Genomic DNA, 27,727 nt, shown 5'->3' on the forward strand with positions numbered 1-27,727 from the left:
TGATCTGCAAATTTGTTTAATGGTGTCAGATATCTGTGCACTAAAATTCAGCATTCAAATGAGCCAGTCCCACACCAAAACAAACTGAATATTATGATTGATAAAAAATAGTGCAAATTGGGCAGATTTGCATCATGTATAGTTTATATTATAGTAGTGGAGGAAGCAGAGAGTTCTAAAAAAATTCCAGAACCTCACCTCCATCTTCTCAATCTGTAGAAACCTGGATTATGATTTTTTTTAAAAAAAAACAGACATCCCTCCCTCCCAACCTATATCTTTGTGATAAAGACTAGAATCTTAGGATATATATATATTTTAAAAACAGGAAAGCTATGATTCACAGCAAGTTGTGCTTTGTGCTTTCTTCCACATCCAGCACTATCTCTCTCCTTCTGCAAAGCAGATGTCATAGGCCCAACCCTGACAATAAGTTATGCTAGTGTGGTATTTCTTCTGATACCGTGTCTTCACCCTGTGAACCAGGAAAAATATAAAACAAGAGGTTGAAGTTGCCAAAGTGTGTGAAATCTTCCAATCTCTAGTCAAACAAAGTGCAGGACCACTAGTACAGAAGCAGGAGAGGCGTTCTGCTCCAGCCATTCTCGCTGCCTCCAACCAGCACAACTTTGTAACCGAGAGCTCATGGTTTACCCCCTTCCCTCAGTATCACAGGACCTCTTGTCCAAAATGGTTGTGTGGCCACCAAGCTTTGGTGGAAAGCCCTCTGTCTTTTGCAAACGGCCATGGGGAAGCCAGGTGTGGGAGTTGTAGTGCCAACTGCTCTGTTGGCTCCACTGCAAACTTGTGTTGCTGTGTTCTTGACTTGGCGGAAAGTCCTCACTGAGAGACCACAACTCGTGTAATTGTTCCATTGTGCTGAAGACCATTCATGGAAAGAGGAGGGGGTGGGGGTGGGGGAGGGGGTGGGGGTGGGGGTGGAAACAAAGTGCCAGCCATTTCTGAGTGAGTCTGTGGGTCATGAACTGGAATAGGGCTCATGGAACCAGAGTCACTCTGGATGGAGCCCAGGCTGCCGCCATCAAAACTGGTCATTTTCTTCTTCATTAGTTTCCTTTCTTTGGCTCTGCGATTTTGGAACCAGATTTTCACCTGCAAGAGCAAAACAGAGGAAGAGAGTAAAAAGAGTTTCTATCATTTTACATTGGGAGCCTTAAAGATGAGCAAAGTCTAAAGCAATCCTAGGCTGTATTAACAGAGGAATAGAATCAAGATCACATGAAGTGTTAGTACCGCTTTATAATGCCTTAGTAAAACCCCACTTGGCATCCAGTTTTGGTCACCACAATATAAAAAAGACGTAGAGACTCTGGAAAGAGTGCACAGAAGAGCAACACAGATTATTAGGGGTCTGGAGGCTAAAACATATGAAGAATGATTGCAGGAATTGGGTAGGTCTAGACTAGTGAAAAGAAGGACTAGGGGTGTCATGATATCTATTTTCCAAAGGACCAAAATGGAAGGCAAGGAACAACGGATGGAAAATAATCAAGGACAGAAGCAATTTAGAACTAATGACAAATTTCTGGTCAGTGAGAAGAATCACCCAGCTGAACAGTTTGCCTTCAAAAGTTGTGAATGCTCCATCACTGGAGGCTTTTAAGAAGAGACTGGATAGCCATTGGTATGGAATGGTAGAGAGTCTCCTGCTCGAGCAGAGGGTTGGACTAGAAGACCTCCAAAGGTCCCTTCCAATTCTGTTATTCTATGATTTCTATGTTTTATTCTTTGATCAACAACCCTTAGGAAAACTAGCCCCTAGCAGGTGAGTCAAGGGTGATGTTATGGAGCACATCACCCAAAGAAGTCCCTGCAGAGAGATACAGGTAGACCTTGACTTAAGACCACAGATGAGCCCAAAGCGAGACATTTATCAAGTGACTTTTGCCCCATTTTATAACCTGGTGTTAAGTTAGTTGTACAACTGTTAAATGAATCTGGCCTCTCCATTGACGTTGCTTGTTGAAAGGAGGTTTTCAAAATCTGAGTGACCAAACCAGGGGTGAAATCTAAAATTTGTTACTACTGGTTCTGTGGGCGTGGCTTGGTGGGGGGGCGGGGTAATGTGACTGGGTGGGCATGGCCAACTTTTTTTTTTTAACTTTTAAAAGCATTTTTACTACAACATTAAGAGGTTGCAGAAAAAAATGCTTTGAAAAGCTTCTGACGATCCCGGCTGAGCTGCACGATCATCAGAGGCTTTTTAAAAAAAACTTTTAAAAGCATTTTTTTGGCCAAAGAGGTTGTAGAAAAAAATGCTTTTAAAAGTAAAAAAACCAGCCTCTGATGATCATGCGGCTCAGCTGGGCATGGGGGGGCGTGCAGGGATTTTTGCTACCGGTTCTCCGAACCATTGCTACCGGATCGGGTGAGCCGGTACGAACCGGGAGCATTTCACCCCTGGACCAAACCTTTGATGAGTATGGGGGAATATGCTGCTTGAAGCCATTCTAATCCAGTCAATTACACTTTCTATCAGGGCTGCATTAAGGCCAACGGGTGTCCTAAGCATAACCCAACATTGGTGTTCAAGGGGAGCAAAATCTCCAGGGCATAAGATGAGAAACAAATGTGACATCTGATGCCACCTGTAAGCCAAGTTTTTAAACTTTACCTCCGCACTGGGCCAAAAAAAGTTTTTAATAATAATAATAATAATAATAATGATGATGATGATGATGCAGATTAAAGTCTACTGCAGCAAATAAGAACAATTACAAAAAAATTTAACAAAAGTTGAGTGTAGCAGTAAAACAGTGAAGGGCATGACAGCTAGAGAAAATATCTCTATGGTGCCACCTTTTCTTGGGGCACTAAGCATGGGCTTAATGGCTAATCCAGGGCTTCTTTCAGTCATTTATCTATAAAAAGGGACCACAGGAAAAGCATGGATTGCCTTGAATCTGCAAAGGTCCTGATAGAAGAGAATATTTGTAGCTCAGGGTTAACCTGTGGGGTCCTTGGTGGTCTTTGAGCTTGTTGGTTTGCTGACATTTCATTACCCAATTAGGTGACATCATCAGTGCTAGCAGAGACATCTACAAGAAAATCACCAAGCTCAGGCAGCACCAAGGACCTCAGGAGATGTTTTCCCACCCACCCAACTGGTCCTCTGCTCTGAATTGGACAGAAACCCTGCCTATGCAAGTAACTGAGGCTCTACCTGTCTTTCAGAAAGTCTCAGATTTGCCGCAAGCTCAGACTTCCTTCGGATGGTGATATATCGGTTGTAATGAAACTCCTTCTCTAGTTCTAACCTCTGATGATCTGTGTACACCACACGGTACTTCTCTCTTGTTCTTGTTTTACCTGTTGAAAAAGAAAGTAAGAAAAGTTTGCATTTGCTCCTGAAATCTTGGACCTGTCTAATCAGGCTTTGGCTAAACCATATAAAGAAGATGCAAATATGCTGGAAAATGCCAGCACTACTTTTGCTAAGCCTGTCTTCCAAGCAGAACTAAAATAATACCATTTACAAAAAATTACTATTAAATGTACTGTATGTAAGTGTACTGTATGTATATGAGTTTATGCATTGGAGTTTATGTATGAGAGTTTATGCATTGGAGGCAAATTCCTTGTATGTTCAATCACACTTGGCCAATAAAAAATATTCCAATTCCAATATAAATAATACTAGTATTTACAAAGCACCTTTGGTCTAATTCTTATGCTTCAAAAATGATTTGGAAGAAGTACTTTAGATCAGGGTTTCCAACCTTGGCAACTTTAAGACTTGTGGACTTCAACTCTGGGAGTTGAAGTCCACAAGTCTTAAAGTTGCCAAGGTTGGAGACCCCTGCTTTAGACTTTGTGTGAACCCAGCATCTCATTGTTATTCATGAAAGCACTTCTTTTGTTTTAGGCTTCTGTGAAGCCTACAAAAACACACTCTGCTTTAAAAGTGACATTCGTGGGATGAGTTGGTTCCTTAAAACAGTGGCAGTTATTTTTCAGGCCCATGAGGAATTCTTGGAAAAGTCAGATTGCCTTAAATAATAGCAGAGAGATGCTACAGTTGTACAACAATCAAAATTACGTTCAATTATTTTCAAAGTGTGCCTATAATCACACTGGCTGGGTCAGGGATAAGAAGGCATATGTATTCAAGCATATTTTGGTTTTGTTCCTCAAGCATCTTTACCCATAACTTCTAAAACAGCTAAAAGCTTGCAAAAACATTTCCTAGTTGACCTGCACTGTTTGTGGCAGGCTTCTGCAGACAGGAAAGAAGTAGATTGTTGCTAACAGCAATTATTGCAAGGGCATCAGAATTTAGTGGGAAGACATTTTGTGTTGGAAATATTAGCCATGCATGGATCTGTTCCTGGCCTGTAAACATATGTCATTTCCCACTAAACCTGAAGGGCACCTTTGTCTCTTGCCTTAATGGTAGCCTTTCTCCAGTTAATCAACTTCAGAAGTGGTAGGCCATACAGGTAGTCCTCGACTTACAACAGTTTATTTAGTGACAGTTTGAAGTTACAACGGCACTGAAAAAAGTGACTTATGACCATAACTTATCACACTTATGGCCATTGTATCATCCCCATGGTCACGTGATTTACATTCGGATGCTTGGCAAATGGCTCATAGTTATGACGGTTGCAGTGTCCCGGGGTCATGTGACCCCCCCCCTTTGCGACCTCCTGACAAGCAAAGTCCACGGGGAAGCCAGATTCGCTTAACAACCGGGTTACTGATTTAACAACTGTGGTGATTCACTTAACAAACGTGGCAAGAAAAGTCGTAAAATGGGGCAAAGCTCACCCGACAAATTTCTCACTTAGCAACATAAATTTTGGGCTCAGCTGTGGTTGTAAGTTGAGGGCTACCTGTATTTTCAACCCGTCCAATCAGTATGGTGTATGGGAATGACAGTCCAAAATACCCAAAGGGTCCACCCAGAAATACGTAATGCAAAAAAGCACAGCAAGCTCTCTGACCAGAACCTTTTGGTCACTCACTGAACTTGCCAGCACACTGAATGTTTGTAGGAATGAAGCTTGTGCTTCTGAGATTTTCCTTTGTCTGCTTACAGGAGACTTAAAAAAAAAACACAACAGGTTACTATCAAGTTGAGCTTGGCCCTGATGACCTGATGGAAATACCAATGTATTTTTCTTGGCAATAATAGGGAAGTGTTATTGTCTTCTTCCCGGATTTTTGAAACTTCTCCATTAGGCTATAACCCTAGGATTTTCTAGTGATCACTTGTTTTTGAGCTCAAAGAGTATGGTTGGGTGCTGGAAACTGTAGGAATAAGAAGGGAATTCTCCTTTCTCAACCTCAGGAACTTTCCTAATTCTGGGAGTTGAAGTCTATACATCTTAAAATTATTAAGATTGAGAAACTCTGCCTTAGAATAATTGCCACTAACCTCTTGCAATTGGACTTACTTTTCATGCTTGTTGGAGCTGTACTCAGGGTGATCTAGCTAATCAGAGACCAAAAGGTAAATTTAAGTGGAGGAAGAGTTAGGATCTCTTGCTTAAAGAACTTGGCAAAACTCCTGCCTCCTGACAATAGATGCAAATCTTAGTTTGAAGGACTGTATTTATAGGAATTCTATTTGGTCCCTATGTCAACATTACAGATATATTTTTGGAAAGAGAAATAAGCTTCAAGTGTTAACCTTTGAGGACAATGACTGAACCAATAGCATTTTAAGGGCTTAAATTTGGTTTCAGTAAATTTCACAAAGCAGCAGAAAAGATCTGCCACTGAAATAGCCTTCTTCTGTTTGATGGTCTACAGACATAGACATTAGACAGATATCATGTATATCATGACAACATTGCACAAATAACATCCACAAATGACATTTGTGTGATGATGTGACTTTCTTGCTGTGAATCAGGGACATTGAGACCTCCAGATGCAGTAGAACTTCAACTTTTAAGGTCCATCTAACTAGAAATTTGCAGAAATTGTCAAGATGGGGAATGTTCTAATTTTGAATCCTATGTATGCTTGGCACATTTCAGAGAAGTTAGTTGGAATTTCCCCTCAAAAATATAATTTAAAGAACTGAGTTTTTACTCCAAAAAACTAAAGGGCTTACAGTTCTCACTAAAAAAGTCTAGATTGAAACTGCATTTTTAGAAAGCCTTGCCTTATGGAAAATAATTTCCTGAATAATTTCTCTTTAAGCTATCTTTAACACTAAAATCTCCCATCATCTGTGTCATGCACTGTACGATAACTCCCCACATGTTAAATTTTTGCTGCTTTTTGGAATTGTTATGCTCAGAGACTTACAAAATGAAGTATGTGGCTGCTTTAAAAACCCTGAAGCCAGATTTGAAAAGATTCCACCTGCTGCTTTTCAAGCTGCAGCTTTCTCCATGAAGTGGATCAACGTCTTTTTCTCCTTTTCTCTCTTAAAGCTCTTCATTTTAAAAGATGAACCAGACAGCCATTGAAACAGAGGGTGGAAAATAGAATATGAGAGCATATGAAGGCTAAAAAGAATAGACTTTTGTTTTCTAAATGAGATATTAGAAGTAGGAAAGAAGGGTGGGTGCCCTGGACTGGAATGTGTAATGGGGATGTGCTAAAGGAATGGTGGAAGACCCATTTAAAGGGGTCTTTTGTAATCAGAGAGAATCAGGTTGTTGACTCTGAACAAAACAACTCGCCAGGTGTTTTAAAACCAGGACCTGTTTTAAGGATACTCCAGTTATTCTAGCAGTCTTGTTCTTGGGGAGGAGTGGGAGGGGGGAGAGGTTTCCCCTTGGTCATAAAATTCACAGGGCATTTTTTCAGAACACAATAAAAGCCAAGAGAGGGCCTCTTTATTTGCTGTGAAAATCATCAGTCTTTCCGGCAATATAACTGCTAAAGAAAAGGAGCAGAAGCCAGGATGCATATCAAAGCCCCCCTCCCCACCTCCCAAAAGTGTCAAAATAAGGTCTGTTGCTTGATATGGCAAGCCAGCCCCTGGACTCAAGACAATGGAATCAAGGGACAAGGAGGAGCAGGATGAGGCTCCTGAACCTCACAACTAGTTTATAAAGAAAATAAATTAGCATTCAAATTGCCCCTGGTTTTCCCTGTCTTCTCTGCTTGAGCCTAGCTCCTGTTTTACATCAGCCGGCATCTTCCTGGTCACAGGAATTTGTGAATTTGTCCATGTCTGTGAATTCAGCAGGACAATAAAAACAGCTGAGCTCTGCCTCCCCATTTGGAAATTCCATCCCTTTCCAGTTTCATCCAGGCGAAGGAGCTTCAAAGGGTTAGAGGAGAGGTTCACCAACAGCCTTCCCCAGCCTGGCGTCTTCTAGGTAGGCTCCACAAGTATGAGGGAGAAGATTTCTATCTCAGCTTCTCTGGAGAACCCCAAGTGGAAAGAGGAAGCCAAATGAGAAAAGGTCTTGAAGGCAACTGAGAATGAGGGACATTGTGGTTCTAACATCTGAAGGATGCCAGGTTGGGGAAGCTTAGCTTAGAGATAAGATTTTGAAAGGAACCAAGAATACTTTTTCTGAGAGCATTTGTTGAAATGAGAAATCCTTGGTGTGCTCTGAGTTTGGTTTTCTTGCAGACATTTCATTACCCAAACTAGGAAACATCATTTGAGCATTGACGATGTTAGTTAATGTGAGTAATGAATCATCTGCAACAAACAAACAAACTCAGAGAGCACCAAGGATTTCTCATTTCAACAAATGTTCTCCTTTATTAATACTTTTTCTATAATCCCAGAAGATACAAGTTTTAAGGGCATCTTCCATCCATCACTTAGTCAATGTTGATAAAATATTGATAATATTTAAATCTAGCTAAACTTTCTTTTAACCTCCTACTCCAAATGTAGTTTAGGCTTTGCATCTTTAATTTTTATTTTTCCTGAAAGAAAGCTTACATATGGGACTCAGCATTTTGTTTCATGACTAGATCTTCATAATCCTTCTCTCAGTTCATGATTCTCTATATTTTGATGAGTCTTGTTCTTGATAGGGCAACATTGTTTTATTTATACTACTTCTTCCAGCATCATATGCATTTGTAATGCTAAATAATAAAATGGTTCCTTTAGCTCTTATTCCTGAGTTGTAACATAGACAAGGGGCACCAACTCCATTCCAATCCATAGAAGCAATACAGAATGAAGTCCCTGTTTGAGGTCTTTGTGTTAAAAGTATTAAAGCTCCATGAAAGTTACTATTGTCTCATCTAACAGCTGCCAAGTGAGGACACCTTGACTGTTGAAAAATACCACTGGTTGTCTCTCTGCTGCTAAGAGAAACCATAAAGGCAGTGTGGTATAGTAGTGAAGACACTGGGCCAGGCCTAGAGTCTTCTACCCTCATCCATGAAAACATATTTGGTGACTTTTAAGCAAGTCAACCCAAAACACCTCTCAGAATTGTTGCTATTGGGAAAGAAATGAAGTCTTCTAAGATTTTTGAACTGCTTGAAGAAAAGCTCAACAGAAATATAAGACATGAATAAACAAATGAGCAAAGACTTGTATGGAATGGTCTTCCATGTCTCTCAAGCGTGGCCTATTTCTCCCTGTCTGAAACTGGACATTTCTTCAGAGGGTCTTCAGAAGCAAGATACTGTAGGTAGAGACTGGACTAAGGGCCCTTTCAGCAGGAGCAATCTGAAGGCTCAAAACAGTCAAGATGGCTACTGCAATTGCATGATCACAGCCCAAACTCCTCATTTATGAGGCAGGATTTCAATCATCATCACCATCTTGACTTTTTAAACCTAAGCCTAAGATTAATCCTTCAGATATCCCTGTTTTTCAGTTATGGCTTTTTTGCTCTGGAGACATTTAACTGGCTGAATCATACCTTTAGTTATCAAAGACATTTTAATGCAGCCTTTAATTGCTGCCCTTTAGGCTCCTTTTTAATGTTTTTGAACACCTGACTGCAAATGATGGTTCTTAGTTTGCTCTGATTTCCTCAGTAATTAGTTTGTAATTGTGATAATTTTTGCTGTGTATCTATGAATAGTATGAGGTCTTGGAAATTTTTATTTAAACTGAAGAATGTTTTAAAGGATTTAAAATATACCAAATCAAAATTACGTTAGTTGGGTATTTCCCTCTCACTCTAGTTTTTACTTTCAATCTTAAATGATTGGTAATATTTTCATGGTAAAATTGTATCCATGAATTTTTAAACTGTGTGTTGGCCAGGATTGCCTGGCAATCAAAAAGTGTCTGGTGTTTTGGTGTGTTCATGTTGTTTTAGAAACTTATCTCAAGATCTGACACTACTGAATTTTAAACCCAATTTTGCATGGAATCTATTCATTTAGAGAATTCTAAAATCATTAGAATAAGATCTGAATGTGGATTTTCTTGCAGCATATACTATACTGTTCATTTTTCATTTGTTATTCGACTTCTTACCTACTGGAGATATAAGATACTAACCCAAAAATTAAAAAGTAAGGGACCACAAATGTTCAAGTATAGGACTGTAATACAGTAATGGTAGAACCTATGCTTTAATTTGTGTGCAAAATATCCCAGGGTTATGTCTGATAAAATAATATTGGCTAAGATTATGAGCTCCAAGGTACAAATAAAAAATTTGGCATTTATTTTTTTAACACAAAGTCTAATCCTGGATTGCAATAAAGAAATTCTATTCTATTCTATTCTATTCTATTCTATTCTATTCTATTCTATTCTATTCTGTTCTGTTCTGTTCTGTTCTGTTCTGTTCTGTTCTATCCTATCCTATCCTATCCTATCCTATCCTATCCTATCCTATCCTATCCTATCCTATCCTATCCTATCCATTGTCTGTTATTTTAAATGACTGGGGTTGCACATCATGAGTATTGTTTGGGTTTGGCTTAGTGTTTTGTGAATCCAGATTTGGTGGCTTGAAGGTTGTTAAATCAACAGCTAAGACAATGAAGAGACAAATCATGTCTGTCTAATCACATCTATTCTATGATCCATACTAAATCTAGAAGCTCCTTTTAAAGGCTATGACTTAATCTACGGGCAGGAAAAGGTTCTTGTTGAAGTACGAGCCTTGGTAGTACAGTGGTCTAAAGCACCCTGTTATTAAGACCAGCTGCCTGCAATTACTGCAGGTTCGAATCTCACCAGGCTCAAGGTTGACTCAGCCTTCCATCCTTTCTAAGGTAGGTAAATTGAGGACCCTGTTGTGGGGGCAATAAGCTGACTTTGTATAAATATACAAAAGGATGAAGGCTATTGCTTAGCGCATTGTAAGCCGCCCTGAGTCAGACAGACTCAGACAGGTATCTGTCTTGATGTTTTCTTACACATATGAGAAAAGGTTCCTACTCAAAGGATTGACTGTTTGGTATTGTTCACCTGGCCAGTTCCAGAGATGTTGAGTTAATTATGATAGACAGAAATCAAATCACCATCTGTGCTGGAGAACATACCAGGCCAGAGAACATGGATTTAAGTTGTGAAAGTGCTGTTGCTAAAAACTGGGTACCCCCCTTTCTCTCCTAAGGTCTTTAAATGTTCTTCATGCATGTTAGCTTGCTTTGTGAAGAGTTAATCTGCCCTGGGAGAAACTTCCAAAACGTGTGAATGCACAACTTTGCATATAGTGACAGTGTAGGAAAGATTTCACTGGACTCACAGGGGCTTCCCCAGCTAAGAGTCAGACTGCAATGCTAGAGGATTCACAGAACTGCAGTGCTGACTGAGGTTTCTGGGATTGTAGTCCAACACATCTGGAAGACACCATTTCAGAGAACTCTTGTTTAATACTCCAATGTGGAATAATGGTTCAGAGTTGGGCCAGAGTTCAAGTCCACCTTCAGGCACGGGATCTCAGTGGGCAATGTTGAGGCAGTCCCTCTGAGCTGAGCCTACCTCATAGGCCTACTCTTATGGGGATAAAATAGAATTTCCCATTGAAATGAAAATATATAAATGGATTATAGAACCATATTTTAAGCCTATTGGTTCTACCCTCCCAGGATAATCCAGCCCCTAATTCATGTTTCTCCAGTTAGATAGGAAACCTTCTCCACCATCAGTCATCATCTTCTTAATCCATAATGTGCCAGTCAAATGAATGACTATCTTTATGCTGGTCTAAGATTATTAACAGAGATTTGATTTGAATGAATAAATTATTCATAATTCATAATTATAATTCATAATTATAAACAGATGTTCCATGAATAGTGATACTAGTGGGTGATTTACGTATAAGTACAGGTAGTCCTTGATTTACAACAGTTTATTTAGTAACTGTTCAAAGTCACAACGGCACTGAAAAAAGTGACCTATGACCATTTTTCACACTTATGACCATTGCAGCATCACATTGCATGCAATGTGATTTACATTCGGATAGTTTGACAACTGACTCACATTTATCATGCTTGCAGTGTCCCAGTGTCATCTTCTGCGACCTTCTTATAAGCAAAGTCAATGGGGAAGCCAGATTCACTTAACAACCATGTTACAAAAACACTTTGGATGCACCTGGTTCTACTGAGAAAAAACAACTAGGGGAAAACAGGTGTCGCTGGGAACAATCCAAAGACAAGTCCGAACAAGATGGGGTGGCATCATGAAGTTGTGGTTGTTTTTGTTTAAATTTGTAGCCCTCCCTGATGAATTTGAGGATGGGGGAGAGCAAACAAAAGATTTGAGGAAAAGCTTGACTTTATTGCTCAAGACCTTTGCCTGCCTAAATGTGCCCTATACTTACCCTAACTCTAACCCTACACTTACCCCAGGTTACCCCAGTGAGCAAACCTTCTCAACTTATCTCACTGCCTTGCCATTCTTGCTGCCTGTTCTCCTTGAGAATAGCAGACTTGGAAGGGACCCTGGAAGTCCTCTAGTCCAACCCCCTAATCAAGCAGGAGACCCTAGACCATTTCAGACAAATGGCTGTCCAAACTCTTGCTAAAAAAACTCCAGTGATGCAGCAACCACAACTTCTGATTGGCAAGCCATGTGGCAAGCCATTCTGCTGATTAATTGTTCTCACTATTGGGACATTTCTCCTTAGTTCTAGATTGGATCTCCCCTTGTCTTGCCCTCAGGTGCTTCTTCCCCTCCCCCTTTGTTTTGGTCCATTATAGTCAGCGGCCCAGAAAAAGATCTTGAACTCATGTATGACTGATTTGCCATCCTTGAAAAGTCTGTATTGCCATCAAAACAATACCTTATGAATGTCCTTGTAGGTCCCCATGAGAATTGCCATAAAAATTATGTATTTTGCTACCATGTATGAGAAGCATTGTCCATCTAATCATTTCAAATATGGAAGTGTATCTTAGATGGGACTTTCTTTTTGTGGGGCTTGGTTCTCAGTCCCCACCCAAATGGCCCCGAGAGTCCCAATAACAAAATATGATGATAAAAAGCAGAAGAGGTGCTACTAAGCTAATATTTGTGATGGCACTTCAGTCTGTTTTTTAACTGTTTCTCTGCCGAAATATTTTTTGCTCCAAGAAAACTCTGTCTGTGGGCAGGTCAACTGTGTTTGGTAATCAGGGGCCTACCTCAGTGGAAGTCAGCCTGAAACTTTTGAATCTAACATCTGTCCTCACAGTGGAGCAGCTGGCATTGTGAGTGCTAAATAAGCCTTCAGAAGCAACTGAATGACTCAACAAAGTTTGGCCATCTGCCATGCAACAATAGCAACTATAGAAGGGACTTTATGGTCCATCTCCAAACAACAAATGACTTCCAAGGTGTTTTGCCATCCTTGAAAAGTCTGTATTGCCATCAAAACAATACCTTATGAATGTCCTTGTAGGTCCCCATGAGAATTGCCATAAAAAATTATGTATTTTATGATGGTTTATTGAATACACCATAGCTTTTTAGCAACATACACAGCCCAAACCAAGCAAACCATATTGCTGCTTAGCAAAATGCATGAATCCAACCAATGTTATGTCAAAATGTGCATTCTTCCTCTCCCAAAAACAAGAGAGGGAGGCACACTTAGAGAAGAGCAGTGGAAGGATCCCAGATATGGAATCAGCCCTTCTTCTCTGAAGAGCACCTTTTTTTTAGTTTAGAAAAACAAACCCAGTCTAGGCTATGACAGAGGTCCATAAAATGGTGTTAAGATGTTTGCCTTGCTCTTCTGTATATTAAGACTGGGATGAATTGTCAAAGCAATTTTTGGGCAGCTGGGTTGAAGAAAGCCATGTCTCTAGCTTTTGGACCTTATTCCCACAATAGCTCATTCAGGAAGGCTTTGGAAAGAACATTCTACCTATTCATGAAGGATGGACAAGTGGCTTGAGCAATGGTTAACAAGCATAACATCCACAGATGAAGATGGTAGAGCTTAGAATCCGAGGAGAAAGGAAAGGACATGTTCTAGTTGCGAACCCACTTCTTGTGGCTGAAGGCAGAGCCTGAAGGGAAGGCTTCTGGTCCAAGTAGGTTAGATACTAAGAGCTTCACTAGAATTAGCTGTGAGGCTAAGTATGACTACTAATCCCTCGGATTTCATATGATGAAACAGGACCACACTGTGCATTTATTTGGGTCCATATGGAGGACATTTTCCAGAATTCCAGAAATGACTGGAGAAGCAACTGGCTCTCTGGTCTTGTAACATCCTTATTCAAAGCATTTCTCTGTCTGCTGCAACACAAAAGTTGGGCCTCTAGATGCACAAGGAAATAAATTCTTATTTGGTTAGACCTCCCATCTAGTGCCTTTCAAAGATGCGGCCCACCAGCTTCACCAGCCACCAATGGGAGTTATAGCTTCACACCATGCTAAACCCAGGTTAACAAAACACAACTGCACTCTTCACATCATATGGGCTCAGCCAAACAAATCATCTTTATCTTCAAGGAAATTGTTCAAACAAGATGCTAACAGAAAGGTTGAGTTCCCCAAAGGTTACCACAAGCTGTCCAACCCTATTTTAGATTAGCTGAGCATTGTGTGAATCCAGATGTTCTTCTGCAGCCTACTCTGGATGCAATTCTCAGAACCATAAAACCCATACTAGCTGGGAATTCTGGGATTTGCAGTCTGAAAGGGGCCAGAGAAGGCCAAGTCAAGAAAGTTATATAGGTAAGTTGTGAACTAGATGTTGCTCTGTCTGTCTGTCCATTCATCCATTCATCCATATATCTATGACACTATCAACAGGCTAAATGTATTAGGGATTTCTATAAGCCATCTTTTGATAATTTAATTCAAACCAGGCTTTTACTCCTTATCTGCAGATCTTGCCATCTTACCCTGTTTGATTTATATGAGAAACTGGAGAGCTACTGTTAAAAACAGGGAGTTCCCTGAAGTAAGTCTTTTTTTCCCTTATATTCAGGACCTTTCAAGAAATATGTTTTTTCCCATATATTCAGGACCTTTCAAGAAATATCATTTATAAAGGGTTAGTTAGAAACTAATTTGCCTTGAAAATTGCAGTTTTTGTTCATAATCCTGACATAGTTGATTGCTTTACAACACTGTATTTCAAACTTAGCAACTTTAAGATGTGTGGAGCTCAAGTCCCAGAATTGTCCGGCCCCACAAATCCACACATCTAAAAGTTGCCAAACCTTTGATTTACAGCAAGATGACTAGATTGGAAGCTTTGCGGATCATTTTAACACAAATTGAAAACTATAGAGATGAGAGACCAGACCAAGTAGGACACAGGTAATAAAACAGTCTTTGCTAACCCTTTCCCCTCATTCAAATTTCTTCAAATGTCTCTAGAATACTACAGTCACTTTCCAAATGAGGGAGGCTGGGAATTCTGGATACTGTAGTTCAAGGCATCTTAGGAAATGTCATATTTAGTGTATTTAGTCAAAATCTGTGAATTTACAAAACTCACATTGTGCTGAAACTTATTTAACAACACCAGAGCGTTGTAGTTCTCACGCTACTTTGAACCATAAACTCACCCAACAGCCTGGGGCACCCAACAAATTCGACTGGATTTGTTTACAGTTTACAGTCTACAGTATTTACAACTGCGACTAAATCTTATCTAGCATATCATGTAATATGAAGATTGCTGCTAGATGTGTAGAGTGTTATGGAAGCCTATTACTAACTCATTAAAATATACTAATGTGGCATTATTTGACATCTGACTAGTTGGCTCATGAAACATTTGTGAGCAACTAAGCTCAGCACCAAGAACTCCACAGTTCAACCCTGAGCGATATCTATTCTATTAGTGTTCAATATAAATATTAGTGTTAATGCAGCTGTAACTATTTTTCTCATACCTGTTCTACTTTAGCATCAAGCTAGACAATTTTCCAGACTATCTGAGGTGCCTTTTATAAAATCATGTGCAATGTTTATCCTGCCCGCTTGTTAAATCCATTGTTATTAACATTCTGGAAGGTACTCTATCAAGAGATCAAAGGTATTTTCTGCTTCTTAGATCCCTGCATTCCGAGAGGCGTCTAGCAAGAGCTCCTTTTATCCTTAGCATCCATTTGAAATGTTAATGGCGGTTACCCTGAAAATGAACCCAGGTGAGCAATGAATTGCATGCAAGCATTGTCCCTTAAATGCCAGTTTGGTTCTGCGGTTATGCAAAAAGTTTTTAAAGGTGCAAAGTTCACCCTTCTGGGTTGATTTCAAGTGCAAAGGGCTGATGCACATTCACAGAGATTTAGAGGAAGAAGCTCTGAAATAAAGGAGAATATTTGTAACTCAGGGTTGAAAACAGGGGTCCTCGGTGCTCTCTGAACTAGGTTGCTTCCTTGCAGACATATCATTATCCAAACTAGGAACATCATCACTGCTGCTAATGCTACCTAGTTTGGGTAATGAAACGTCTGCAAACAAACAACCAAGCTCAGAGAGCACAAAGTCCCCCCCCCCAGTTTTGAAATAAATAGGACTTCAATGAAGATTGTAACGTGTATTGTGTATAGCAGGAAAACTGTTGGTCTACAGTAGATCCAAAATCAGTCTGCTACCACTTTTTCCTGATTTATTTGTGAGCAGCAGCTCACTTCATCAGATGCTGCTGGAAGGGTTGTTTAGCTGGTTTGCATTCAAGCCTCAAGCCAACCCAACATTAATAAGCAACATATGCAAATCCTAACCTTTTCAGGAGCAGATCCCACTCAGTGCCACAGCAATTCTATCCCTCATCTTGTATCAGGAGCTGAAGGGTTTTTTAAAACATCAATTTCTGCCTCTGCCAGCCCATTTTTCCTCCCCCTTAAAGGAGCCCCATTTTATGAATACACCATGCCATCATTTGCTTGGAGAACCAGATTATTGAGACCTTAAATCAAAGTTGTGACTCAAGAGCCCCATCAGAAGATGAGAAAGAAAACCCCTTTTCAGTTTGGGATAATCTGTCCCTTGGCTTCAGAAAGTGGCCAGCATGAGGAACGTTTTTGAAGGGGAAGGGAGAACATACCTGTTGAAGTAGACTGGACCGTTTTCCTCATCCATTCATAGGAGCTGTGCCTCTGGCTGAGGGGAGGGGAATTTGCCTCTGAATTCATGGTGTCCAGAGAAGGTAAAGTCACAGAACCAGCAACGTTCAGGGAACTGTAATCAGCAGAAGAGAAGGAAACCTGTCCAGGAGAAGACCTGTTGATCTGGGGGGAGCTTATGGGGTTGGAGGTTCCTGGCCCATAAGCACCCCAATCTTCCCTAGGCAGCCCATAAGGTGTTCCCCAAGTCCCTGAAGGTTGTCCACGATTCTCCATACTTTGGGGATGATGGTATCCTATGTAATCTACATAAGGTGTAGCAGAAGGAAAGTTTTGTGCTGGTAGGTTGCTGCTGCCGTTGCATCGTACAGAACCTGGATACATCCTGACTTCTTTTTCCAAAATATAACTCACATAGATGAAGTTCATCCCCTAACTTCTTCTTGGCCAGGCATCCTGCTCCTTGGGGGGGGGGGGGTGCTGATTTCACACGTCCTCTTCTTGCTCTCGCTCTCTCTCTCTTTTTCAAGCCTAAACCTAGACTGGTTTTGCAGATGACTCAGGAGGTCTCTTTACTACCCATCCTTGACAATAGGATCCCTGGTGCTGGGCTAGCAGTGGACTGAGGATCTGCCTAATGTCAAAGATAACTGGCTACTCCCAAACATTTGCATTCAAATGAAGGGTTGGTCATCTTGCAACCCCACCTTTCTGTTGGCTTGCCGATTTCTCCCAGACCCTTCCCGTCCTGGGCTAGGCATGGATTCAGTGTGTTTGTTCTAGGAATTTCAGAAAAACAAAGTACAACTAACTCCACACTAAATCATAATGTGATTTCTTTGATTTGGGATTATTTATTAGATTTATGTGCCACCCATCTCATCTAGAGGCAATTCTGGGTGGCTTACAAACCTTAAAACCAGTAACCATTAAAGGAATAACCAATAAACAACAATAATGATAATTTATCATTAAAAGATGGGAGGAGAAAGTAGCACAAAGACTAGCATTGTGAATGAATCCATCCAGTGTGGTTTGTAACTCATTGGTCATCATTGTAGGTGAGCTTTTAAACTGATTCAATATTCATCTCATGAGTGAAGCCAGCCATTCATTCCAGATGTGAAAGATGTTTATATCACAAAGAGCAAGGGCATTTAATTTTAGAGAGATGATCCTATGTTCAATTGCAATTAATGGAACATTCAACAGTTGAATGAATTTGTGTTTAAAAGGCATTTATCTCCAATTTCATGAAAAGAACTCATAAAATTATTTTTAATGAAAGAAATAAGAATTTGTGGCAGACAAAGCATGTGATTTAAAAAACAAAAAGTGTTAACACAAACCATTTCATCCTCTTCATTTTTCAGAGTTATATTAGCTGATTTGTATTCTCTGAGTAGTTGGAGAAAAATATTGGGGTGTAAACTGTTTTGACACTGTTTCTTGACAAGCAACCAAAACATCATAAGGGATGGAAAAAAAATAAAATAAAATCCCTTAAGGATGTGCTACTTAGTTGACTTTTGTGAATGACCTGACACTTTTGAGGGAACTCTCTCTTAAAGAGGTGAAAAGTGTTTGAAGATTGCTTTTCTTTGAGCAGCACACAGTCAAAGAGCTTGGGATGTTTGTCTTCTGAATTTAGAGGCATCTTTTTAACTGTGCAGAGGGAATAGATTTGTTGTTCTCTGCTTTAAAAAAAAAAGATTCCCACATCAGCTGGGAAAAGCTTGGGTGTGATTTTGAAGATTTTTCTGGAACAACCTCGGGTGAAGAATTAATTTATAGGCTGTACAGGCAGGTCCATTTAAAGACTCAGAGAGACCAGAAATAAAATATTTACTAGTGTGTTTTTCCACCTGTGTTATTTTTAGTCCATTGAAGTCAGTGGCCCACTAATTGTGAAACCTAAACTATGGTTTTGCTTTGTTGAATGCAAGACATTGATAGATTTGATCACTTCAAATATTAAATTATACTTTCAGCATTTGTGGGATTTAGTACCTTCCCCTCCAATTTCCTTAAAGATTTCTGTATACAGAATAAATGAAGGCGTTTCTGAATGGAATTTCCTATTTTACCATATAAGCTGCTTTATATGATGTCCTGATCATTTAGATCAGGGGTGTCCAACCTTGGCAACTTGAAGACCTGTGGTCTTCAGCTGGCTGGGGAATTCTGGGAGTTGAAGTCCATACGTAGGTCTTCAAGTTGCCAAGGTTGGACACCCCTGATTTAGACAGAGCATTTTCCTGTTTTTACCAGAAGCTGCCATCAGTGTTGATGAAGGATAGGGAAAATACTTGCTGGATTCACACATTCACAGGTATTTAGTTATGATCTGAGGGATTCTTGATGGTCTCTGAGCTTGCTTGTTTTCTTGCTGATATTTTAACCCAAACTAGGTAACCTCATCAGTGCTAGCAGTGCTAGTTTGGGTAATGAAACGTCTGCAAGAAAACAAACAAGCTCAGAGAGCATCAAGGATCCCTCAAATCATAACCAAGTACCCCTCATGTCAATCCTGAACTACAAATAGTCTCCTTTATTAGTTAGAGTTTGTTTAATAAGCTTCAAATAGGCTAGGTTCATAATGGTTAGCCATAAATTCTGGTATAGCAGTCACAATAGTTTGCACAGTATTCTAAGTTAAAACTAAAGAAACCACGTTCACCTTACTAGAAAGAAGTTGTGTGAATATACCCATGTCAGGATACAAATTACTACACAGTGGAACTACAACTTGGGAGGGGAAGTAGAAACTGACTGGGAGCTGGGCCTGCTTCATGGAATGTGCTCCTTCAGTTAGGACAAGGTGGTTCACCACTGCATTGCTGACTTATACAACTTATACAACTCTAAATGAGATGTCATCATTTGTGCCTCCATAAGTTGTGGGAACCCTGCCATAGCCTAGTATGTTGTACGAACTGTTTAACAGCAGATGGCAATACCTAGGCAGGCCAAGTCATGTTGGTGAACTGGACCAACATGGCTTGAAATTCAGATGGATGAGAACCTAATAGGGTTGGTTTGGTAGTGGTACATTTACTTTACTTTTACTTTACTTTTATTTGATTTGTATACCGCCCTACTCCCGAAGGACTCAGGGCGGTGAACAGCCAACAATAAAATATATACATACAAAATTTAAAAAGCAGAAATAAAATCGAATTAAATAGTTTGGCCCAGACAGATTAAAACCCCAATCAATTTAAAACAAATTTAAACTTTGAGGATTAAAAATATTAAAATATTAAAATTGTTTAAAAAGAGGGAGAAAGTTGAAAGTTGAAAGTTGAAAGTTGAAAAAGAGGGTAATGTGGCTGCAAAAAGAGGGTAATGTGGCTGCAAAAAAGAGCTAAATGCAATTTCAGGCCACATCAATAGAAGTGTAATTTCCAAAGGACAGGAAATTCTTATTCCATGTTATTCTACCTTGTCTTATCTTGACTGTGCTGTCCAGTTGAGAAGGATTCAGAGGATTTGAAGTGGTTTGGAGAAGATCCATGATAAACACAGGGGATAGAAATTAAGTCCTATGAAATGAGATGGGAAATTCAACTCTGAGAATAATAGAGTTGGAAAGGATCTTGGAGGTCTTCTAGTCTATCCTCCTGCTCAAGCTGGAGAAAAGATGGCTGGGATGGATGTGTGTAATGGCCCCTGTGTAACTGTAACCCTCCTGAATTCTTGTTAATTTCTGAAGACTTCAGGCAGGCAGGCAGGGAAGGAGAAAGATTGTCCTCAAAATTGGAAGGGACATTCTTGCTTAATATATGTGGAACCCCAAATGACAAAATTATGGCAGGAAAACTCTACAAACACATCACTTTAGTGAATAGCCCAGTATTTCCTTGTTTGTTGTCATAAATCCACCTGGTTTCCTTTTCTTTCACTGCTTCTTTGGTAACTAATTTGCTTTGGAAAAAACTCTGGAGAACAACCCAATGACCTCTGTCCCTTCCCCGAGGCAGATGTGCCCATAAATCAGCAAAGGAAGAAAGCAGATTTTTTTCTCTTTTACTATGGCATCAGAACAGGATATGCACATATGACAGATACAACATAGCTTACAAACCATATATCACTTTTCTCAGATTGCACTCATTCTTAATAAATGATCTCATGGCTCCATCTGATAAGATTCCAGCCACTGAAATCAAACTGTATTCAAAGGAAACCTTCCTTATTTGGAGTTAGATGTTTAAAGGATTTGCAGGAATTTGATTTCATTTATGGAACAAATGCATCCTGTTAGAAGCTTCACCCCTAATTTAGACTGCATAAAGAAAAGTGGGAAAGAGAAGTGGGTAACAGGATAGAGATGTTCCAGTCTTCACAGTTGGGGCTAAACCAACAAAAACAGCAGTCTACCCACAGCTGCTCTAACCTCTGCAGTTGCTTGATCTCATAAATATTATGCAAGGGGAACAATACGGTTATCCTAAGATCCTGAGTTTAGGATGCAGAAACGTTTCTTCTGTTTGGAAATCCCAAAAGGGCTTTTCCGAAAGGCAACTGGGCTTCCTTGGTTTTTTCCCTGAAAAATTTTCGCTTCTCATGCAAGAAGGTTCTTCAGTTCAGAACATTTTCAAGGAAACCCCTCCCCCCCAAGAAAGTCCAGTTGCCTTTTGGAAAAATGCCTTTGAGACAATCATGACCTGGATGATTGTGAATCCCCATTGATATTCATCTGGCAGTATTTCCTGTTGTGTTTTTGAGAGATGTGATTATGTCTTGGAAAATGTTGAAAGAGAAGACTCAACAAAGCAGAACCATCTCCAAATTGCTGTGCATTGGCTTCCTTGAAGAAGGACTCAGTTATGTTGCATTACAGAATCCCCAATTTAATAATTGGAGGAAGGGAGGGAAGGATAAAAGCTTAAGAAGATCTTAGTCTGGTGGGCAATAGAAGGATTCCAAAGAATATAAATACATTTATAGAATAAGAATTATTAAGAATATAAATCCTATACATTCTATTCCCCGCCATTTAATCAGAACTGAAGAACCTTCTTGGATGAGAAGCGAAACTTTTTCAGGGAAAAAACCAAGGAAGCCCAGTTGCCTTTTGGAAAACCGTATTGTTCCCCTTGCATAATATTTATGAGATCAAACAACTGCAGAGGTTAGAGCAGTTGTGGATAGACTGCTGTTTTTGTTGGTTTAGCCAATAAAATCAACCATGATATGGATGATTGACAATCTCTATAGACATTTTGTTTGGAAATTTCACAAATGTGAGTATTTCTCAGCTGAATGGCTATAATCAGCAGAAGCCAGATCAGTGGGTTCAAACACAGAACCTTCAATCAATCAGAATAGAGCTGGAAGGGCCCTTGGACATCATCTAGTCCAACCACCTTCTCAAGCAGGAGACCCTAGACCATTTCAGATAGGTGGCTGTCCAGTCTCTTCTTAAAAACCTCCAGTGATGAAGCACCCACAACTTCCAAAGGCAAGTTGTTCCATTGGTTAATTGTTCTCACTGTTAAGAAGTTTCTCCTTAATTCCAGGTTGCTTTTCTCCTTGATTAATTTCCATCCATTGCTTCTTGTCCTGCCTTCTGGAGCTTGGGAAAATAATCCCTTCTTCTTTGTGGCAGCCCTTTCCTTTCTCTTTCTTTCTCAGCAGATGCTCTAGTTAAATTGTTTAAAGAAGACAACCCTTTAATCAGTTGGTAACATACTTGTGGCATCTTCAAGATAAACCAATTTCTAATCATGGAAGCTTTCCAGCTCCAGCATCCCAGGAATGAAGCAAAACCATGAAGCTCAAGGACTGATCTGATCCCAAGTGCATCTTTGCTTGCACAAAAAGCTTTGCTGTTTCTGCTTAAATAGTCATCACTTCTCTACTCTAGACCCCCGTTTCTCAACTTTTTAAAATCCATGGCCCCTTCCAATACGTTTTTCTGCTGTGCCCATCCCCCATCCCCTGGGTCCAAGTCCTACTGTATATCCCATTACCAAATACAGACATGGAACAGTAACTGGTACATTTGCATGATAATTCTCATTGTTTTTTGTGGGCTTTACATTCTTGTAGTGTTTTACAACTCCTATCACTGTAGTTCGATATCCAACACTATTATTTATTTTTCTGAGAAACCATTTTGCACCTGCTGTCAGATATGTGGTGAGTAAACTCCTTCTCCTTCTCCTTCTCCTCCTCCTCCCCCCTCCCCCTCCCCCTGCTCCTCCTTCTTTCTGCCTCCCCCCCAATACATTAGGCCCACTGAGTGGCCCTAAACAGCTTTTATGGCCAGAGGAAGAAAAGAAATTAAATCCCTGGGGAAGTTTCCTGAGCTTTAGAGGTCTTCCATTTCCTCTGTAGCATCTGGCAGCAATTGCTGATGGAAGCAGGAATGCAACGGGTGAGACCATTGTATTATTTCAAGAACAGGTTCATGTTATTAAGGCCACTATTTTCAACATACTGCTCTGCAGATGGTTAGACAATTCTCCCCCAACACCCCAGACAATCATTTGAAGAGGACCCAGTTGGAGAAGACTAGATTAAGGTGACCCTTTCCATTTGTCTTGGCTCCACACTTGAGTTTCTCATGAATGAAAGTGAATATACGTGTCCCAGGATAATGTTGCAGAATCCAATCCAAGTTGGTTATTGGGACTAGAAATTTTGTCTTCCAAGCTTTCGGACTCGTGCTGGAGTCCGTCCTTAGGGAACTTCTCTGTGTCTCTTCCCCAGGAATTTAATTTGCTCTCTTCTTCTAGTCATTAACTTCTTCACAGAGAAGTTCCCTGAGGATGGGCTCCAGCATGAGTCCGAAAGCTCAGAATACAAAACCTTTCACCCCAGTGACCAAGCCAGACTGAGCTTCTTTCTTATGCCTATTTATTCTTTATTTTCTTATGTCTCTTCAGGACATCATGGTTTCATCCAGAATGAACAAAAGAAACAAGAGTCATTTTTCACCTCCCTTCATAATGCAGATGCTTTTTCCTAAGTCTGTCTGACTCTCTCTCTCTCTCTGTGTGTGTGTGTGTGTGTGTGTGTGTGTGTGTCAAAATGCTTTAACGTAAATCATTGGGTGCACAAATTACATTTTGAGGTTTCAGATGCTCCTTTCCAAATCTGAGTATACTGAATTCAGTGGCAGTTGAAGGATAATTTCGGTATAGAGGAACAGTTCTTACACTTCCATAGATTTGATTTAATAATTCATCTAATGTGTTTTTCTTCTGTGGACATATTACTACATGGTTATATGCATGTATTTTTAAACTATCAAGAATGTGATTGATTGTGATAGGAATAATTGGGATAAATAAATAATGAACATGAATCCTCTCAGAAACCCTCCATACAGTCTAGTGTTTTATGGTGTTGGAAGAAAAATCCATCTAGTTCAGTTCCAAGTGGGGAGAAAGACACTGGAAACATGGAGCTGATTGGAAAGCGGGTTTAATGGTGAACGGAACCACCAGGCACATGGTCCTGGTGCAGTTGACCACATGGAGTAGAGAATGGGGGTTATTTATATCTTCTCTTGGGCTTTTACCTTCCCTTGAGCTTCCTGTTCCTGTGCAAGAACACATATTCTATTGGCTGTTGTAGGCGTCATAGCTAACCCTGTAGGCTGTCTGAGAAGTTTGTTTGAAGCCTGGAGGGTAATGCAATGTCACTAGGTGATTTTGCAATGTGGTGAGCTCTGCTGCTAAATAATCCTCTTATGTCCTGGAGAGTCATGTCTTAATCCCATCACCCTGGAGATGAAGGTCTTTTGCTTTGTGGCCCAGTCCTTCTCAATGGGCACCAAATATCTGCTGGGGGCCGGGAGCTGAAGCTCTGAATTTCTATTTCCCCTAAGATTTTTTAATTTCTCTTTTAGGGAAAATATAATATTCTGCCTTTTTAATATTTCCTAAAAATATTTCATTCTTCCAGGAGAGGAGTGGGAGCTAACTTTGTACAATGGTATGGATTACAATGGTCCATACAACAAACAGAGATAAAAAAAATGATAGTTTAACACAAGGCAATCCTCTGCAGGCAACAGACATCTTAAACCTTTAAAATATTTTACTTTTGATAAAGATTTTGCAGAAGAAACAAAATATGGGCATTGTGGGGTTCTTGGCGCTCTGTGAGATCGGTTGTTTGTAGACATTTCATGACCCAACTTTGGGTACGGCTAAACCTCAATTTACAACCACAATTGAGCCCAAAATTTCTGTTGCTAATTGAGACAGTTGTTAAGTGAGCTTTGCCCCATTTTATGACCTTTCTTCCCACAGCTGTTAAGTGAATTACTGCAATTGTTACATTAGTAACCTGGTTGTTAAGTGTATCTGGCTTCCCCTTTGATTTTGCTTTGCTCAAAAGGTTGCAAAAGGTCATGCATGACCCCAGGACTCTGCAAGCGTCATAGATATGAACCAATTGCCAAGCATCCAAATTTTGATCATGCAGTCATGGGGATGCTGCAACGGTTGTAAGAGTGAAAAATGGCCATAAGTCACTTCTTCAGTGTAACTTTGAACGGTCACTAAACGAACTGTTATAAGTTGAGGACTACTGTAATTGGCTAGTTGGGTAATGAAACCTCTGCAAACAAACAACCAAAGTCAGAGAGTACAAAGATCAACCCTGAGCTACAAATATTCTCCTCTATTAATATTGTTCAGGGTCTTATTCCTGTAAAGGTGTGATTTCCCCATCACTTTGCTTGCCTTCATTTGTCACTTTTGTGGAGCAATGGAGCCACCTTGTGGCTCACAGTAAGCATTGAGGAAGCCATGTTCTAATCCTAGGTAGCTTTGAGATCTGAACTTTGCATTTCTTTGCCATTTGGACCTCAGTTCCTGGGATTTCCAACCAGTTGTGTGATGCACCTGGAAGGTACCAGATTGACTTCTTGAGGAATTTTGTTTTATTTTATTCATGACATTTTACTTCTGTGAAAATTTCCAGTACAATCTGACCTCGTCTTCTGCCTGCATCTGCTTTTAATAAAATTGGGTAGTTGGAAAAGATGCTATCAGATTTCTGGTTTTCTTTTTCTACCATAGACTGACACTGCTGCCCTCCTATAGTGAATGTACCAGCAAAATGATTTCATAAAACTATCAAAGTGTGTGTGTGTGCACATACCCATGTGCATGAAAACACTTAGGATCATAGAATAACAGGGCTGGAAGAGACTTTGGAGGTCTTCTAGTCCAACCCCCTGCCAAAGGCTTGAGATATTATACCATCCCAGATGAATGTCTGATCTTTTCTTGAAAACCTCCAGCAATGGAGTGCCCACAGCTCTGGGAGGCAATCATTCTCACTGTCTGAAAATTCCTCCTTTGTTCCATTTTAAAATGTTTTACTGCATTTTTAAAAGCGATTTGTGGGATGGATGGAATTATTCTATGGTGAAATTGATAGGATTCAGGAACTGGATGACTTGCTTAAGGCAAAGTTCTAGCCGAATACTTTGTGTTGGACTTCTGCTGAGAATTGGGATACATTCAGTGATTTTCTGGACACGAAAAGAAGCATCTGGATAAACTAATATTTGAACCTGAAACAGAGAGCTATCTCTAAAAATGTATAACTTTTTTTTTTCAAATTGCAATCTAGAGTGATGCTTTTCTCTGACTCAGTCAATGAAATCTGTCCTGTTTCAGAATATTTCATTCTATTGGTTAGAATTCATTGACTAAATAATATCTCCATTCTCAGTTCTTTCTCTCTGGTGAAGCTGGAGGCTCTTCCCTGAGCTGTTATTGATGGAGTTATCACAAGATCTGCCTGGATCATCTCTGCTCCTATAATTCCCCGGCCATTGAAGATTTGGAACTCATTTTATTATATGGCAACTTTTATGGTGCCACCCAATTTTCTCCTCTCTTCAAGGATCTGCTAGGTGCACATTCTGGATGTTGCATCTCCAAATCTTCCTCCTCCTCCTCCTCCTCCTCCTCCTCCTCCTCCTCCTCCTCCTCCTCCTCTTTCCTTCCTTCCTTCCTTCCTTCCTTCCTTCCTTCCTTCCTTCCTTCCTTCCTTCTTTGCAGTTTCACCATCTCTGTCAACTCCACTAATTTTACCATCCATTCTCCCATTGTAGAAATCTGTGAGAGCTTCCAACTCTGTGCACTGAAGTCTCATTGTTAATACATGTATCATTGTATCCCATCTGTTTATTCAATTTATTCTCCAGACCACCTGAGGACAGAATAAGAACAAAATGGAAGATCATTAAAGAGAGATCCAACCTAGACTAAGGTTGTTTCCTAACAATGAGAACAATTAACCAGTGGAACGGCTTGCCTCCAGAACTTGTGTGTGCTCCATCATGGGAGGTTTGGAAGAAGAGACTGGACAGCCACTTGTCTGGAAATTATAGGGTCTCCTTCTTGAGCAAAGGGTTGGATTAGAAGACCACTAAGCTCCCTTCCAACTCTGTTATTCTGTATTCTGAATACAGCAATGGATTTCAAATAGAGCCCTGGTGGCTCAGCAGACTAAAGCACTGTTATTAACATCAACTGCCTGCAATTACTGCAAGTTCAAATCCCACCAGGCTCAAGGTTGACTCAGCCTTCCATCCTTTCTAAGGTAGGTAAAATGAGGACCCAGATTGTGGGGGCAATAAGCTGACTTTGTATAAATATACAAAAGTATGAAGGCTATTGCTTAACGCATTGTAAGCCGCCCTGAGTCTCCAGAGAAGGGTGGCATATAAATCAAATTAAAAAAAAAAAAAAACAATGTCTCTTTGTGTGCAAAAAACGGAATGGCTAGTTCAGGATAGGAAGGGATCTTGCAGCACTGGACACGACCTCAGGAACCTCCAGCCCAAATGGAATTTTCCAGGCTAGAGCGCAAATATCCCAGGCATATCTAAGGTTCTCTCTTGGTTTTGTTTGCTGGCTGCTTCTAAATAGATGCCTGATTTGTTTTCTCTTCTGCATCCCTCCTCTTCTAAAGAAGGCAAAGGCTCATACGAAGTGGTTCATTGCTCTATTCACACAAGAAAGAGTTGCATACCGCAGGCCACGGTGGTAAGTAAGAATGATCGATGTTTTGGAAGCATTTGGAAGACTTGTCATAGATCTTCTTTTCCACTAGATAGCGCTTTTGGAACATGAGAGAAATCTAATTTTCCCCCTTATAACTTCACCAAATTATTAGACTTTGCTAGTAAATAATAAAAATAGGCCTCAATTTACTGGTCTCCAGCAGCTTCATCTTTTGTAAACTTAAACATAGCCTACCTTATTAACCATCACTCAGAAATGAAAGTAGACAAAGAAGCCATTTGAATAGCGTAATTTCTTTCTTTTAAACAAAAAGTAATTTCGTC

At 40.1% G+C, this 27,727-nt stretch overlaps 1 protein-coding gene and 1 long non-coding RNA gene across 2 annotated transcripts in view; one reads left to right on the top strand and one right to left on the bottom strand.

Moving 5' to 3' along the window:
* CDX4 (caudal type homeobox 4) lies at window positions 1–17,028 on the bottom strand. Its single transcript, XM_034435097.3, has 3 exons — window positions 16,380–17,028; window positions 3,185–3,330; window positions 1–1,113 (listed from the first exon to the last, which is right to left on the bottom strand). The coding sequence occupies exons 1-3, from the start codon at window positions 16,825–16,827 to the stop codon at window positions 841–843; spliced, it is 867 nt and encodes a 288-aa protein (XP_034290988.2). The 5' UTR covers window positions 16,828–17,028; the 3' UTR covers window positions 1–840.
* Window positions 13,816–27,727, top strand: part of LOC117675992 (uncharacterized) — a 17,619-nt gene continuing 3,707 nt past the window's right edge. The window contains exons 1-2 of the long non-coding RNA XR_004594323.3: window positions 13,816–14,050; window positions 15,384–15,477. This is a non-coding gene — a long non-coding RNA (uncharacterized LOC117675992). The remainder of the gene's footprint in view (window positions 14,051–15,383; window positions 15,478–27,727) is intronic.

The sequence above is a fragment of the Pantherophis guttatus genome, chromosome 12, assembly GCF_059756535.1.
Source record: "Pantherophis guttatus breed Tessera chromosome 12, ASM5975653v1, whole genome shotgun sequence".
NCBI lineage: Eukaryota > Metazoa > Chordata > Lepidosauria > Squamata > Colubridae > Pantherophis > Pantherophis guttatus.

What these genes read in the sequence shown, in the direction of transcription:
- CDX4 (XM_034435097.3), bottom strand. Translation starts at nt 16,827, where the DNA reads ATGAACTTCATCTATGTGAGTTATATTTTGGAAAAAGAAGTCAGGATG. An exon ending in GGTCCAGTCTACTTCAACAG is followed by an intron (nt 3,331 to 16,379) that starts GTATGTTCTCCC and finishes CTTTTTCAACAG; the next exon opens with GTAAAACAAGAACAAGAGAG. An exon ending in TGAGACTTTCTGAAAGACAG is followed by an intron (nt 1,114 to 3,184) that starts GTAGAGCCTCAG and finishes TTGCTCTTGCAG; the next exon opens with GTGAAAATCTGGTTCCAAAA.